Raw genomic sequence first — 18,314 nt, 5'->3', positions numbered from 1 at the left:
CAAAACCTTCAGCCTGCTTCAAACTACGTTCTTGCCTCTTCATTCCTTACGCCACAAATCAATGACTCTCACATAATTTAATGAAAATTTCGATATATTTTTAAGTTACATAATAAGTCAACTAATCCCTTATTCAGTATGACTATAATCAGCTTTATGAAATATCATCAAATCCACACAAAAAACTCATTGAATTTACCCAAATCCCACATTGCGAAAAATAAACCTTCCAAATCACACAAATACATTTCACGGTCTATCGAAATCTAATCATCAGTATCATTTTCCACAAAATTTATTCATATACCGTAGATATGAATAACATACAAAAAGCATCAATTCAGCAGATATAATCCAGTAGTGTGTCAATTGTATGATATGAAAAAGATGAATTTTATTTAAAGATGTAGACAATAATCTTTACTATAGTCAACAAATTCTTGGGAAAATCAGATAGAAAATTGCTAATTCTCATCTTCACCTCCACTTCTATACCTTTCAATTTATAAGGAATTTTTTTGTATCAATTTCATAGACATGACATAAGCAAAATGAGAAAGGAAAACCACACATAAATGTTCATTGAAAGGGACTACGACGAAATGATGAGCAAGAAGACGATGGAACTTTTTTTAAGGCAAAAAAAGACAAAGGAAGTAAGGAAAATGATAATCGCATCTCTCATTCGATTCACGTTTGTCGTCTGTTCTCCCTTCTATTGTGTATATTTATATAAATAGCAGTAGCAGCACTTTGTGAGTCCCTAACATAATATATCCCATCCATTTGAAACAAAAAATACTAAGAACCAGCTATAGACTTTTGAGTTACCTTAAAAGAAATATAAGAATGATTGTGAGGAAGTATTTGCTGTGGAATACTAAATTTTTCTTTTTTTTTGGGTAATCTTTTCTGTTCGGTTGTGTTTGTCATCACCAACATCTAACCTTGGCTTTTATAGTACTTAACATTAGGAAGATTGCTTGAAAGATTTAACTTCACTTTGGTGTTTCTTTGGTGTGTTGCAAGAATTTGACAAAAAGAAGCAAGAATGGTAACAAAGCTAAGGTTTAACAGTCCGAGCAGTAAAAAGGCTTTTCTGAGGGTTGCCATCTTCCATGATTTTTTAATGTCTAATGCACAGAGCTTAACCGAAAAAACCAACTAAGATCCGGTAATAGTCATAATTTTTGAAAAGTTTGTCGATTTCGGCGAAAGTTTGGGGAATTTCCGTCAGATGACAACCTACGGAATGGGCCAGAGACAGAAAGTGGCAACCTACAGCTGGGGCCATCGGCGAAAGGTGTTAACCTGAAGAATTGAAAATCTGAAGAACCCGTGATTCTCCGATTATTTCTACTTGCATGCCAATTCTGTTTTAAATGTGATTCAGAGCATCTTAAAGGTTTGTGAATGATGTATTGCATTTGGTGAATGGTATCCGAGCATTTAGGTAAGCAGTCAACATTAGGATCATCAATAGAGGACAGTGATTGATTTGTATTACTAACAAGATCGTTCTTGACTATTTATATAGTCACAAGTGAGAATTTACCAGACCTTACAAAGGAAGGTTATGTTCCTCGTTTACAGTTGATACGATAATTAGGTTCTGATAAGAATGTAGCCACAGATTTCGCAAGATAAGTTTTTTCTAATTTTTTGAGGTTTTGTTAATTGAATGAATTTTTCTCAAAAAGCCATAGAAAATTCAAAAAGTTTGGTCGGACTTTGACCCCCAAAATCATCTTCTTGACACCGCTCTAGTCAAGCATTCAATTCAAAAAGCGCTTTAACATTCAAGTTCTGATAAAAATCTTTTCCTTTCGAATAATTTTCCCTTTTTTGAAAAGGATGGAAAGAAATGATATCATATCAACTTTATATTGTCCTTATTACTTATTATTATCATCAAGTTCTTTAAGAGAAAGAAAAAAAAAGGTCTGAAGTTCTAAGAACATTTATTAGAATCATATGTAGTTCAAATATGGAATTAAGAATGAGAGAAAGAACAGCATACACTTCATTACTCACAGATGTGTCGCAGATGCTTCAAGCTTTATTTTTATTCTTACTTTAATGTGGGAACTTATTTGAAACTTATTGAATGGAGCTGGGGTAGAAGGATGCTATACTTTTTGATTAATTTTTGACATGTAGAGGAATGGGGATTATTTAAAGAGATTTGAGACTTATGCTGCAATGACACTTTCATTATTGTTCATAAATAATGGATTGAGGACGCAAATCAATAAGTTCAATGACAGTGGGGGTTTTGGATTATTTTTGGATCACGGTATTAAAGAAAATTAATTTAATTTTTGTTAAAACAGACTTTTTTCAGAGTCAAGTCGAAGCACCTAAATCCGACTATATCACTCTATCGCCACTTTGAATTATTCATCAGAGTCAAGCAATTAGTTCGTCAAATGACGTCGTGCCAATTTGATGCTTTGATTTTCATGGAAAAGTGAACTTTGACATCGAATCTTCTGTATATCATTTAGTATTTTAAAAGGAAGCAGACACTTTACGATTTGGACACCGTTACCAATTCGTTTCCTTCAAGTTTAAATCTCATTGCACCAATTAATCGACTCATTTCCATTTGATTGATATTTTGCAGGAATTCAAGCTCGGTTACCGCTACTAATTCGCTTCCTTCTAGTTTAAATCACATTGTACCAAAATTTTTAAAATTGTTTCACCTTCAGCAATTGCTAACCTTCTGTCAATTGATCATTTGAAATATTTCCTTAAAATCTGCATGACATTTTCAATTGCCAAGTCCTTTGCCCGGTGAAATCCTGATTGCACTTTACAGTTATTTTTCCTTATTTTACTGCCAATACCTTTCCTCGGAAATTTGTATATAAATGAATTTACAGAATTCACATTAACCCTGCCAGCAGTAAGCAGCAACTGTAATGAAAATAGTTTCCAGAATCAATTAAACCAGCTCTTATTTAAATATTTTAAAAAGTAGTTCCGATTACTATAGTGTAAAAATAAGCCTAAAAGCTTTATTAGTACTAAGAATAAATGTAATGTTACTTCCGCGTCATACCTAATCTCATGAATAAATTCATTCAACAACATCAAATTATTATCATCATCACGCGCATTTTATTGTTGTACTTAATACTATAGAATGCATGCATTTTTAATATTTACATTAATGTATTGTTATGTACCAACGTATGATTCGTGCAGGTAAGAAGCATAAAATGAGTTGGGTAAGAAGAAAAATTATTGCAACATTCTAAGAACATAAATTTCAATTGCGGCTTTCTTGTTTTATTTTATGATATTTTTTCTTCTCTTTGTTCCACGATATATGAGTAGAGAGAATATATTTAGTCGAGACACAAAATGTATGGCAATATCATGGACATAAGACATTGATGAATTTGCTCTGTTGAGGGTCGGAGATGAAAGATATTTTTCAGTTACAGCTATAATGGGAATATTTTTGGGAATATTTCTCAAATTTGATATATGATTAATTATAGTACATTTTTATGTATGCAATGATGTCATTGTTGTTGTTTTGTCGGTCCGCTGTGACTAAGGGGAATCTTTTGGTGGAAATTATTTTTTGCACGATTTCCCTAGACTAATGGCTTGTATGACCCTAGCGACACAAATTATGATGGCTCCGTCACGTAAGCTGCTATGCTCCACTTTAAAGGCTAGAGATTTAGTATATTTACGTACTTACTTCCTTGGTTGGGGCGCACGAGGGCCCATTACCGCATCTGAAGTAATTACCTTAAGGACTATGGCGTCACTTGGCCTTCTGTATACATGGCCATCTCAAGCGATTCGCACGTAGTACTAAACTATATCTGCATCCTGGAAGATTAATTAGCTCGGATTAAAAACAGTGAAATTTGACGTTATTACCGTAGTTTCTTAGCCTGGGGATTTATTCTCCGTAATCACGAGAATTCATTAACCCGTTGTACACAAGGCTACATATGGCAGTTATTTAGAAGCCATTTTGAGCTTGGATCTCATTTGGATTCCCGTATGGGCTCGTCCTTCGACTGTGTCTCGAGTAGTTCTATATAAATCGCTAAGAGTTCGGTGTAAATAAAAACTAGGATACGGAGCTGATCAGTCACATTTTTGATCATTTGTTGATCAATTATTAATAATTTTTGATCAGAACTTTACGTTCTGCATAAAATGCGCTTCTAAACTTCTCCTCAAAATAAATTTTCAACTTGCCAAATGCATAGATATTTAAAGACTTTCCCTGAGAAAATATTAATTTCCCACCTAAACATTTTATTAAAAAAATCCTTTAAAATTACTGTAAATTACAGCATAAAATTATGGAAATAAAACAGACCGCCTATCCACTTGAGATACTTTCCTGCTCTAATTTCAAACATGAATGAATTTTTGTCTCATGTTTCCCACAGGGATGCATTGACGCACTTTCTCCCTTCCTGTGTATTTGTACACAAACAATGCAATAGTGCAACAAGAGTACAAACAGGCGCCGCATCTGTTTTGCCTCACACATGTGTTGTCATTCACATCTCTGCTCATGCTATCTCTATCTGTTCATTATTTTATTTTTGTGCTGTGTGTTTTTTAGTAGTTTTGCTCTGTTTTTTTGCAAAGCCAAAAGGAAATGTATACACAAATATGAATCAAGTTGGATATAAATATTTAATGATTAAAGCGCACGATTTTAAATTAATTTTGATTTATGTATAAACAAAATTAGTCTGGTATTTTGGAAATTATAATATTTGAATATTTCAATATTTATGTATTTAAAGCCATGAATCTATAATTATTGTAATGATTCGGAACAATTTGCGGAATTCGGATTCAAGGCATTGACACACGTTTCATCTGGATGATAGATTTGCATGGTCGGATGAATGATTTTTTTGGGTCGGATGAAATGCCTTGTTAGGATTTGCATGGATTTGTCAGAAAAAAAGAGACTACATTTGCCCTTAACTTGACGACAAAGGCGGAAGTTTCCAAATTATCCAAAATAGAAAAACCCAAAAATCTCAGCACTTTCATTTGACGCCAAATTTTCATACCAGATTTGCTTTATTACTTACTGGAGTTGTCTACATTACTTACTTACATTCAGACTTACTTATTTGACTGTAACCATGCTTCCTGTGTCGATCATAGGTTACAATACAACAAGGCTTTCTATCTAACTCTGTGGCTGGATCTGTCAACTAGCTTGTAGAAATTCTCTATCCGCACGTTAAGTTGACATACTTCAACACTGTTTTGCGCTAAGTAGCTTATGGAGTTCTTGGTCACCGTTTCCTAGCCCGATTCCAGGCAAGGGTAGCTTAACAAACTTATGTTTCTGTACCAGCAATGACATTTCCTCTGCGAAGCCATAGGACATTTAGAAACTTCCCCACTTATTTTGCTTGCTGTACAGATCAATTGTGATCCATGGCCTCCCTCAGATGCCACCTGAAAATAGCCCTATGGTTGCCTTCCGCTTGCCAATTTCTAATACCAAATTCAATACTGTCTCTATCAACAGCTTCCCTTCATGAACCTTTTCTGACCACCTAAAATGACCAAAAGAAACATGCATATTCAAAATTTTGTGAATTACGTTTTTGACGATAGAATTATTCGACAACATGTGCAGTCGATGCATTATATTCTTTTTATACATGCTTTATGCTTCTGTTGAGAATTCTTGAATGAAATAAATTTTCATCAGAAAATTACAAAAAATAATGAAGTCATGAGATTTCATGGGTTTGATTTGTCGTATAAAAAATTAGCATTTATGAATTCTTTGGTGATGTATCTTTATGCTGCATAATCTTTGTATATGTAGATTCACTAAATTGATAGTAAAATTGGTTTTAAAAGAGAATCCGAGACATTTATGTTAATGAATATTTAACAAACATTAGGCATACAACATTCAGCATCTAAATTTCATCAGAACTAGAACTAAATTTGTCCCTACCAAAATCAGACGTAAAGCAAATTATAAAGAAAAGATCTTCTTTCTCTCGTTCACAATTAGACAAATGTTGGAACATAAATAGAAGCAGAAAGTAGCAAAAAAAAATTTACGTTAATGATTTGGATAAACAAAAATCTACACATATATCTACACACACGCAAATAATCTTGAGATGAGAAAGTCGTCATCAGCATGCAACATAACTACCGCTCTGTCTTTAGTATTTATGTTCATGTATACAAATATTTTTAACTGCGGTTAAACTTAAAATGAGTGTGGATGAGTAGACAGTTTGTCTTAAAAGTGCACTTTGCATTTTATCATACTTTAGAACTAGTCAATGGCAAGTAAACGCCAAATTGATGTCTAATTTTGATAACTCGGATAATGATTGAGCATACTCATGAGCACGCTCAATTAGTTGAGTATCCTAATTGTGCATGAAGGACCGCTAATGAAAAATTGCATCGTTTCTAGCGAATGATGATCTGATCTATAAGATGGTCATTCATAGGCCCCTTAAGTTAAATACCAGACAAAAATACACATATCTATGAAAATTTAAATGATCTGTGTTCAATTGTGAGTTGGTTGTGAGTATCTTCGTGTCATATCAGTTATACGAGATTAATTTAGAAGCAGTATAAGGACTGGTAATGGCACATCCTGAGAAAGGGTTTAAAAGTCGCCCTATTTGAATTTAATTGACTCGTTTGCCATAATTGTTCCAATTGCATCTTTCTGAGTTTTATTTATGATTTTTTCAGACTTTCAAAATTTAGAATGGACTTTCGACCAAATCATGAAGAACCCAAGAAGAGCCATTCATGTCCTGACTTGAATTTGTCTCATTAATGTCTAGTTATACGAACGATGAATGACATCAGAATCCAATTAATCGTCCCTATAACTCAGTGTTGTCCAAACTGTGTGGCACGGCACACTAGGGTGCGATCCCGGTCGAGGCTTACTCCCAAGGTTTGCTTTGGTACCAAAAATTTTGGACAACACTTCTATGACTATACATTGAGATAGACAAATCAGTCACTTGTCTACCCATCTATATCTTCACTAAACCTTCTACATTTGAATCCAACTAACCCATTGAAACCCCAAAAGTGCGTCTAATTTTAAAACCCCAAAAGATGTCATTTCAAACTCATTCCCTTTTTATTGAGTCCGCAAAGGAAAAACAGACACGGAAATTTTCATTTAAGATAACTTTTTTTTTGTTTTTATTTATTTTTAGACATTTCTTCTCTTTTTCTGCTGCTTCTCGCTAGACATTAACGACGACAGAGACGATTTTTTTTTTTTGAGAGAAGATTTTTCTTTCATGCTGAATGTGAACATGAGAATTCATAATATTAAAAAGAAAAAAAGAATTGAGATCATCATACGTTAACTAACTGTCGTCAGAGCAACGTAAGCATTCGATTAATTTAGTGACTTAATTCATTTCCTCTCTGTGTATACAGCAGTAATAATCATCTGATTTGAAATACGCAGACTTGAAATACAATTCATAAGTGTCAATTCATAGAGCAAAAAAATTGCAATAAATAGGCATAAAAGAAGAAAGAAGAAAAAGGCGCACAACAAAGTGAATGTTGACTATTTATTATTATTTACGATGCTATAAAAACGAAAGTTGTGTGTGCAAGTTATAAAAGTGAGTGAGAAGGAGAGAATCCCGACATATAATATAAAATATAAAAAAAAATAAAATTCCAGCATCCTTCAACAGTACCGCAATCTCAAAAGAATTTTCGGTACGCGCATGATCAAAGACAATTTTCCAGCTTCCTTTATCCACCTTCCAAATTATCTTGTGCGAGTCTTTTTTTGCTGTGCGATATCACATCAGAAAAAAAACGGGGAAACGAGACGTAAAATAGTGAAAAAATTGCAAAAATTGTTAAAAAAGTTTAAAAAACATCTTAAAAAGTGCTAATTACGTTAAAGGACGCAACATTCTATCCATTTGTGATTAAATTTGTGTAAAAAATTGTGAATTTAAAGTTAAAATTGATATAATAAAAAAGTGCAGGCAGGAAGGTAGTTGAAAATAATTTTACGACATCTAAGACCCATCGATGGGAAGCTTGTTAAGCTATAGGTGCGATAATTTTATTCATTTATCCTCAATAATCAATATTAAAATGATTTAAAGTCTTAATTAAAGGATTTTGTGGATTAAAATTGAATTTGAAAAAAATATTCAGGCATAAGAAGAACTTTTTTTTGTATTTTTTGTTGTTGTATATTGCGCTTTATGATCATAACGAAAAATTTTCCTCTCTCTGCAACAGATTTTCCCAAGGAGTTTCCCAAACTCGCATCACTTAGTTGGAAAGAAAACGGATTCTTTTTTTTTATTTGATATTTGCGAAATTCGACAGGAAGGAATAAAAAAAAATTTTTTTCAAGAATCTTTTCGGTGTGGATGTAAAAAGAAAAATTATTAGCACAATTAATGCTCAGGAAAATGGAATTAACAATAATTTTGACGATGGAATTGTGAAACGTGTGAAAATAAGTGAAAAATAGAAGAAAAAAAAATTGTTTGAGAGAAGATATAAAGGCAGAGAAAAGAATCTTACACCTACCCTACCTCATCCAAAGAAAATATATATATATAAAGGAAGAAGAGCAGCAACGAGACGAAAGAGAAAATTTTTTTCTTAAAATTCAAAAATTAAAATCACAAAAATTATCTGGAATGGAGCGAATATTGCATCAAAATCTTAAAAATTGTCGTCGTTACTGTATAAATAAATATTATAATTAAGTCTACATACTTACTCTACATACCATAAAGATAGATATAAGAAGTGGAAACTACAACAACAAATAAACACAAAAAAAAGAGAGAAAAGTATAAAATCTTATAAGAAAGAAGCTCCAATCAGCCATTATGATTCACAGTCGTATTTTGTCATTGCTTGCACTTATGGTCACTGTGAGATCGCAACGTCCATTAAATACAACAAATACATCGAGCGTTCTTCTGGAGCCATTTTTTGTGAAACCAACAAGCACATCTACACAAAAATATTATCCAGAACAGCGTGGCGGCGGTGGTGGAAATCCATATTTTAATTCAAATGATCCACTAAGTCCAAGACGTGGTGATCGATTAATGCCACAGCCAAATGGTGATGTCTTTGTGCCAAGTATAAGTGGTGTTGTTGCCGATCATGGTAATTCACAGTCACAAGTGCCAGCATCAAATCGTCTACACAAGGTCAATAAACAGCGACAAAGTAAATTTACAATCAATCATTTGTATCAACTGGCAAAGAATCCGAATTTTACACTTAATCAGCAGTCACTGCATCGTGGTGAGGTACATGGTGTAATAACAACCAAGAAGGAAGCACGTCCAGAGAAATTCTTTAGTGGACCGAATGATAATCTTGATGGTCAACAGAAACAAAAGACTGAGTGGTCAGCTGGACATTCGTTCCTTGAAGTTCAGCAACAGTTGAAGAATAAGAATCACATGCATACACCATCACCGCCATCGTATGTTGCTGATGATGTTGATTTTGATGAGAAATTAGGCGTAAAATGTACATTTGAGAAGCCATGTGCATGGTCTTATGACACGAATGTCAACGGTACTAATTTTGAAGTAACAACTGGTGCGAATTTGACAAATGCAAATATAACTGGAGTTACGCCTGGACCGTCTGCTGATAATTTAAATGATGCCAATGGAAACTTTCTACATCTTCCATTAACACCAGAAACGACTACTCGTATCCTTAGATCACCAGTATTTAGTTCCACACGTGAACGATGCTACCTTGAAGTCTTTCTACATCAAAGTTCAATGATGCAAGGTACAATAAGAATTGTCATTGAGCCTGCTGCATCTGTCGAAAATTCATGGGTACCAGCTGAAATTATGGGCGATGACTTAAGAAAATGGAAATATCACACATTTGAAATTGATAGGTATGTTTATAGCCTTAATGTCCTTATGTCAATAATTAATCAATTAACCTTTCCACAGAGTAACCTTTGACTTCCGCATCCTCTTCGAAATCGTCCCAAATGGTCTTGGCGGTGCATTGCGTGGTCACGTCAGCATTGATAATCTCAAAATGCGCAACTGCTTTGCTGATTCACCGCGTAAAGACTCATGCAGCTTATTACAAATCAAATGCAATCAAAGCAGGATACCAGTTTGCATTGAAAATGCTCGTATCTGTGATTTAGTTCAAGATTGTGATGACTTAGAGGATGAAAACCTTAATTGTGGTAAGTTTGTTGTTGTATACATTATTTATGCAACAAGTAAAGTGTTCTAGGAAGACATTGTGTGGGGTGATTAATTATGAGAAATTTGGATGTGTTCTCTTTGTTATGATAGACATGACTTGATGTTATTGTGCCTTAAAAGGATACATAAGCTTGGTACCCGAGTGACCAAAAAGTGAAAAAGACTACGGTACTGATTCCTCTCAGTTGTGTCGCTCGTGTGCTTCTATTTGACTTTACTTAACAAAGTTGTGCATGTCTATGTTACTTCCTCAAATGATACTTCCTAGAACTCATAATACTTGTTACATCCCTCAATAATTCTCAGAAACTTTAAACTAATCTCAAATCTTTGCAGACAAAATTCCCTTTGGTGGTCGATGTGACTTTGAAAACGGTTGGTGTGGATGGCAAAATTCAGGCAAAGCACTGCTTGATTGGAAACGAAACATCGGTCCAACACCGACTGATAAGACCGGACCAGAATTTGATCATACATTCCAGCATACAAACAAGTCAGGCTACTACATGTTTGTAAATATGAATCAACATGCTGATGATCCCGAGAAGAAAGGTCATGCTGGATTTGCAAGCAATGCAGTCATAAATTCAGTAGTTTTCAATCCACCGCCGCCAGTACATTCAAATTTGTCGTCACCATATCGCAATACATGCATGGCAAGATTATTTGTCCATCAATTTGGTATGAATGCTGGAAGTTTCAATGTGTCTGTGGTTGAAATGAAGGCAAAAGAAAATGTTACAACAACATTATGGTGGAGTTCAAAATCAATTGGCGATAAATGGGAACGTGTTGAAGTTGTGCTTCCAAACATTACGTCCAAATACTTTTTTCAAATTGAAGCGCGTAAAGGCATGAGAATTTATAGTGATGTCGCTATTGATGACTTTTCTATGAGTCCAGAATGCTTTGGATATAATATTCCACCTGAACATCTCAACAATTATAATTATTGGGATCCAAGAATTGGTATTGATAAGAAACCCCATAAAGACTTTGTAGATAAGAAATGTAAGTAACGCCTTAATAACATTCAACCTGTTGCTTATTGTTTACTTTATTATATTTTTAGTTTATGAACTATCAACTTGTGGTACACGTGGTATATACGGTCCTACACCTGAAGATTGCTCAAATCATTATAATAAATCTGACATTATGAGTAGCGTACGCGTGTCTGATAAAGCTCCATTTAAGGGTGTACAGATATGGAAAGTTCCAAGTGAAGGATACTATACGTAAGTACTATTGAACTTAATAGGGACTATTTGCAAATGACGTCCATAAACGAGACAGACACAATTGCACTTTATTGCCATTTACATCCATTGATCTTTACTTCCAGTATAATAGCAAAAGGCGCAAGTGGAGGATTGGGATCTGGAGGTGTATCATCGTCACGCGGTACAATTGTCAGTTCCGTGATGGAACTTCATAAAGATGAAGAAATTTACGTTCTTGTTGGTCAAATGGGCGAACATGCATGCATCAAATCAATGGGAAATGAAAGAAATGAACCATGCTCGCCAAGATTGCCAAAACTTCCTGAAAATGTAAAAGACTCAGTCTCGATTATAAATAAATTCCGAAATGATTTGCTCGAAAATGGAGCTGGCGGGGGCGGTGGAGGATCGTTTGTATTTTTGGTAGGAATTTTATTCTCTTAAGATTTATTTTTAGCAACAACACAACACAAAATGATGAATATTTTACCTTTTTTATTTATGTTCATGTAGATGAATCAAATGAACAAGGCAGTACCATTGATTGTTGCTGGTGGTGGTGGGGGTCTTGGAATCGGAAGATATTTGGATGAGAATATTCAACAAGCAAAGGGAATTGTCTTAGAACGCGGAAATGTTAGTGGACAAGTTGAGATTGATGACTTTGATTCATTGATGGCTGGACCTGGTGGTAAGTAGAGATTTGATGTTTGTAACTGTGTTGATGTCGTAATTATGTACTATTTTACAAATGAGAAACTATTTTTCGTTAATTTATCTACTCATTGTTTCTTCGAGTCATACAAAAAATAGAGTTGAGCCCCATTTGTCCTTTTTAACCCTTGAATTAAGGAGCAGGCAGTCAAAGCTATTTTATATGGTTCCAAATTATTGAATGAATGCTTTTATTAAAGTTGCTGGTCGTACTGATCAATTGTGATCCAATACCTTCGTTAAGTGACGTCTGAAGCAAGCTACCTTCTGTTAATTACCTCTGTGCGGCACAATAGGTTGAGCTGTGATCTTTTTGCTGTGAATTTGAGTTCAAATCATCCTTCATGTTGTCGTCAGAGGAACCTCACGTTAAACCGTTAATTCTGTGATATAGCGATATTTTATCGACACGTTATGCTGCTCGGAATCAATTCTAAGCCTAATCCTAACTCTGTCATCAGCCTTCTTCCAAGAGTTCTTTGACCACCTTCATATTCTTTATACATCTACAAAATTATAGAGAATTTATAATAGTGAAATTATTGCCCTATTTTAAGATGTATTTCAATTGCAATTTATTGTATTAACTTACAAATTTATTGTTGATTAAGAAGCATAATACATGCTTTACATCAAGTAATTGAATGTAAATTGCAGCAAATTGTGCAATCATCAAGTACCTAATTATTTTTAAAACACAAATAATCTTTCATATATTACATTCACGGTTTGGAATGAAGTTCGAGGTTGAGTGACAATTCTTTCTGAATTTGTGACAAAAGAGGATATACGAATGTCCTACTAAAAGTAGTCCATAAGCAGTAGTCTTAAGCATTTGTCCTTAGATATCCTTTATCAGTGGTTCTCAAACTCTTTCGACCGTAGAACAGTAAACTATTAATCTCGTGTAAATTTGGTATACCAACATAAATTTTTCGACAATGTTTATGACTTTTTCCAAGTGCGCAGCAAGCAGGAGAAGAGCTTTTAGGATACTATCTAACTTATTCAATAAAGTCTTGAAGAACTTTTCCCACAGAGTGGTTTCAGGGGTCAAAACGATTACTTCTCTGCTCGCCGCTTTTAACATTTTGGGTTTCGCCCCTGGCTATCTTGAAGCATAGTTCGAGAACCACTGCCCTTTATAATCAAACTTTAAAATCACACTTAACAACAATAATGAAACAAATTAAATGTTTAATCAAGGTGGCTGGAATGCTCGCGAAGAAACGCAATTGGATCCACACTTTGGTGCTTCATTGCTCGAAGGCGCACGAGGCGGAATTGCTTGTTATAAAACAGTTGGTCAAGCACATCATCAATATTCAAATGGCGGCTTCGGTGGTGGTGAGTGTTTGAAATTATATTTGATAACAGCGATGGAACATGACATTTGACATTTAAATTAAATGTCATTTTTCCATTCCTTCTTTTATTCTTATTCATTGAAATCATTTCCTTTCTGTGTAATCTTTGTGCACAAAAAAAATAACAGGCGGTGGTGCTTGTCAATCTGGAGGAGGTGGAGGTGGTTTCGCTGGTGGTAATTCAATGCTCAGCTTCAATACGAATGTATCAACAAATCCAAATGCATTCTCGACAAATGGGGAAGGTGGAACTTCCTATTTAGGCCTAACTAGAAGTATTCATGAATTATCATTCGTATATCCCGGCTCAAATAGTGGCCATGGATCAGTAATATTAATACCTGCAATTGAGGGATGTGGTTGTGATTATCGTTGTGTTGCACTAGATGAATATCGATCATTAGTCGCATGCATATGTCCTGAAGGATGGCAATTAAAGCCTGATAATTTGACATCATGTGAAAGTAAGTAAACCGCAAAAATTCATATCCGAAAATATTTGTGTCTTCAATTTTATGTCTATTTCTATTTGCAGTTATTACGGAACCCTCAAATGATAACTTAATTATGTACATACTCGTAATTCTATCATTTCTACTAGTCGTTGCCCTTCTATTTTTAATGTTGATGTTATGTGAGTATTATTACTGAGAAGATTGATTGATCTTCCTTTGCATTTGAGTTTGTTATTCATCAGTATTTTATAGTTTGTACTTATTAGTTCCAAAAATTTGTACACAAAAACTTAATTCAATAAAATTATTTTTTTAATTTTATTGCTTATATTTTAATTGGATTTTTTTCAATTTTATTTCATAAATAAATCCATTATTTCCAATTAAATATCTAATAATTCTGATTTCCAAAATAGATAATCGTTTCCAAAGAAGACGACAAGCGGCAATGCGCCATAAGATGCTTCTTGAACAAGAAGTTCAATTAAGTCGATTAAGACAAACAGAAGATTCAGCTTTAACTAATTTTAATCCAAATTATGGTTGTGATGGAATATTGAATGGTGGAAATGTTGATGTTAAAAGTTTACCGCAAGTTGCACGTGAAAGTTTGCGACTTGTTAAGTAAGTGTATATTATAATTATTATTAATAGCACATCCATACACACAATTGACGTCATTTAAAAACATTATAAATAATATTATGAATGATTTATTATTTCAGAGCACTCGGTCAAGGTGCATTTGGTGAAGTCTATCAAGGATTATATAGACATCGTGATGGTGATACCGTTGAGATGCCAGTTGCTGTTAAAACATTACCGGAATTGTCAACTGGACAAGCTGAATCTGATTTCTTAATGGAAGCAGCAATTATGGCTAAATTTAATCATCCAAATATCGTACATTTAATTGGTGTCTGCTTCGATCGACATCCACGTTTTATTGTCCTTGAGTTGCTGGCTGGAGGCGATTTGAAAAATTTCCTTCGTGAAGGACGCAATAAGCCCGAACGTCCATCACCATTGACAATGAAGGATCTCATATTCTGTTCATTGGATGTTGCAAAAGGATGCAGATATATGGAAAGTAAAAGATTTATTCATCGAGATATTGCTGCTAGAAATTGCTTGTTAAGTAGTAAAGGACCTGGTCGTGTTGTCAAAATTGCAGGTAAATAGCTATTGTTGCTTATTATTAAGCTAAATATTAAGCCTTAATTTTTAATTTTCATTTCAAGATTTTGGCATGGCTCGAGACATTTACCGGTCAGATTATTATCGTAAGGGTGGAAAGGCTATGCTACCTATAAAATGGATGGTAAGATAGACATGATAATACAAAATAAGTTCATTGATGCCTACAAAGTTGCAATTTTTTCATATTTGACCTTTTCGCGTTTTGTTCTTATCTCTTATTTTAGCCACCAGAGGCATTTTTAGATGGACTTTTCACAAGCAAAACAGACGTTTGGAGTTTCGGTGTTTTACTGTGGGAAGTATTTTCACTTGGTCTTATGCCTTACACAGGTCTACCAAATCGCGATGTAATGCAACTTGTCACAGGTGGTGGTCGTCTTGGTGAGTTACTTAATAATAATAAATTTTTATCTATCTATGTCATCTCAATAACTTATTATGATCAACAAATATACAGATGCACCGCCAGGATGTCCACCGCAAATTTATCGCATAATGGCAGAATGTTGGAATCCAACACCAGAAGCACGTCCTACATTCTCAGTCTTACTAGAACGCCTTACTGCGGGCACACAAGATCCAGAAATTATGAATTCACCATTACCGAGCTTCTTCCGCCCACAATCAATGGAACGTGATGCAACAATAATGAGACCATCTGGAAATGATGATTTCTGTTTACAAGTTCCAAACTCATCTGATTATCTAATTCCTTTACCCGATTCACGAGCCATTGCTGAAAGATTGCTTAATGAGGCAACATGTGTTACAATTCCAGACTCACTACCAACCTATACACTCACAAATTCAAATAAAATGTCAGATAATAATTGCTGGGAAACGTCTTTCACAAATGCTAACAAGTTGAATAGCTCAGACAGTATTGATGTAAGTATAAAGTGATGTAATTTGAAGGTCTGGGTTATGTCCTGATTTTTGTCATTCCTAACGATATTTTCCTTTCTAATTCTTCACTTATAGGATCGTTTGATAAGTCTCGATACCCCAACAACAATTCAACCACCCCAAGCATTTTGTAATAGTCCAATTCAGACATTATCGTCAAATAATAACAATAATAAGCCAAATGCCATTACACTCGATCCATCCGCATTGCAGCAAGGCTATGCTAATGTTAAAATGATAACTGTAAATGAAAAGTTGGAAAATGATAAGTCAAAGTACAATGGTGGTACGACAATGGTAATGATGAACAATAATAACAATAACAATAGTAATGGAATGATACCGAAAGATAAGAACTGTAATCAGCCATTCTCAATACCCATACAGAATTATAATGAAAACTTTAAGGAGAATCATGCTGAAATAAGCTGTTAATTTATCAGTTGTGCATCATTACAGGTTGATTAAGAATATGGAAATAGTTCAAAAATTTGCATTAAGCTCATTTACTCTGGATTTAATGATGAATTTTCTCTGATTTAAGACTGATTTAATCTAGTCCAAAATTTACGATATTTTTAAGCTGGCTCATTAGTTTTTCGTTAGTTTTGTAACAAAAAAAAAAATTGTTGAATATTTTTATAGAAATTTTTTAAGGAAAAATTCAGCTCAAAATGCAAAAATTAGTGTAAAATTTTAATTTTATATAAATTCAATTTAGGGATTCAAAAAATTAATGAAAAATATAAATTAAGGTTAGGTTGTTCCTTAGAATTAAAAAAAAGTCAACTATGTTGTCAGATGAATCTCTAGATTTTTAAGCTTCAAGTATCTTAGAAATTCATCAGAAAATTCAGAGTAAATGTGGTTAATGAGTATGGTGATCATCATTGGAATACTGTCTTAGTTGACAGCAGGAATTCGATGTTAAATTTAGGGGTTGTTCACTTATTTAGTTCAGAAGGAAGGGAATAGGGTAAATCTGATTTACTTACTTACTTACTTGGCTGAGGCACTCGTCCTAACAGGCAAAGAAACTGCTTTTAGGTACCATATTGGTCTATCTGTACCATAAAAGCATACTCTTTGCTTGTTAGGGTCGTGAACTCATTGCTACGTAGGGAGAACGGATAAAGCTAGCTCTTTCTTTCGAGAACCTCTGCCAGTTCGGAATGTTAAAGACTCTGATTCTGATGATGTAAATTCTCAGAATTTAATTGTTCATTTTGAAAAAAGATTCGTTATCCCTAGCAGGCAAATAGCATGCTCTCAAGAGTAGCGTTAGCCGAGAGCAATGTTCAAGAGCATGCTGATCCTAAGCTTATCGATGAGCAAGCTCTCTGTCTATTGCCCTAACAGGGGAAGAGACCGCTTTTAAGTACCATAATGGTCTTTCAGTCCTAAGAAGTATGCTCTTTGTCTGCTAGAGTTTGGGTATTCTGTCAGGGGTATTCTGTAACGTAATAAGTGAACGATCCCACTATTAATGACAGTTAAAACACAAGCAAAGCTCGAAGTCAACTTGAATTTTGTATGAAGTCGAGTCTATTCAAGTCGACTTTTCCATACAAAATCCGTGAGTCGACTTCGAGCTCAAGAATTAAGCAAAAAGAATGTCAAGAAAGATTAAAAAAAAACTCATATTTTTTGATTAAAAAACAAAAAAAAACAGTGAAATACGTATGGAGACTGAATAGATGAATTTTATGAACATAAAACACACAAAAAAAATACTATATTTAAAAATATGGAAACTATTCTCTTAGAATGGAATGTAAATTTAAACTAAAAATCACTGCAAAAATCATGATCACTCCCGTAAGAATGAATGATTATTCCCCCAGTTTAATGCTCAAAAAGGATGTAAGACGCTCACATTTCCTTTTAATTTAATGCTATAAGCAGGAGAAATTATGACAAAAAATGGTAGTTTGATATGAAAAAAAAAGTATTTTTATTAAAAGAAAAAAAATCATACATATTAAGATATAAAAAAAATGATGAAGAAATTCAACAGAAAGCTTTAATTAACCCAAAATGAAAAAAAAATATATGACATAAATTTTGACGTGAATTTAAAAAATAATGATGACAAAAAAATAAATTAAATGAATGATTGTATGAATTATAAAAAAACAAGTGTTTTAGCGATAAATTATAATGAAATAATAATAA

General features: G+C 33.8%; 1 protein-coding gene across 2 annotated transcripts; it reads left to right on the top strand.

The window, feature by feature from the left end:
* Positions 1–7,385: 7,385 nt before the first annotated feature.
* Positions 7,386–17,209, top strand: LOC139096289 (tyrosine-protein kinase receptor-like). 2 transcript variants are annotated; one of them, XM_070647988.1, is made up of 16 exons: positions 7,386–7,655; positions 8,296–9,946; positions 10,005–10,252; positions 10,611–11,285; positions 11,347–11,512; positions 11,620–11,920; positions 12,011–12,188; positions 13,418–13,558; positions 13,707–14,042; positions 14,114–14,212; positions 14,450–14,657; positions 14,759–15,207; positions 15,275–15,354; positions 15,458–15,614; positions 15,691–16,121; positions 16,215–17,209. In XM_070647988.1, the coding sequence occupies exons 2-16, from the start codon at positions 8,901–8,903 to the stop codon at positions 16,572–16,574; spliced, it is 4,875 nt and encodes a 1,624-aa protein (XP_070504089.1). In that variant the 5' UTR covers positions 7,386–7,655; positions 8,296–8,900; the 3' UTR covers positions 16,575–17,209. The 2 variants fall into 2 exon arrangements, with proteins under 2 accessions (XP_070504089.1, XP_070504088.1); XM_070647987.1 differs by having other exon boundaries at positions 7,386–8,102.
* Positions 17,210–18,314: the final 1,105 nt, after the last annotated feature.

Source organism: Chironomus tepperi, unplaced genomic scaffold (genome assembly GCF_022539635.2).
Source record: "Chironomus tepperi strain 1889 unplaced genomic scaffold, CSIRO-AGI_Ctep_v1 contig_382, whole genome shotgun sequence".
Classification (NCBI taxonomy): domain Eukaryota; kingdom Metazoa; phylum Arthropoda; class Insecta; order Diptera; family Chironomidae; genus Chironomus; species Chironomus tepperi.
This window is presented reverse-complemented; position numbering and strand designations above follow the sequence as displayed.

Coding starts and splice junctions, on each gene's coding strand:
- LOC139096289 (XM_070647988.1), top strand. CDS start 8,901: ATGATTCACAGTCGTATTTTGTCATTGCTTGCACTTATGGTCACTGTG. Junction 13,559..13,706: donor AAATGGCGGCTTCGGTGGTG/GTGAGTGTTTGA, acceptor AAAAAATAACAG/GCGGTGGTGCTTGTCAATCT. Junction 16,122..16,214: donor ATAGCTCAGACAGTATTGAT/GTAAGTATAAAG, acceptor CTTCACTTATAG/GATCGTTTGATAAGTCTCGA.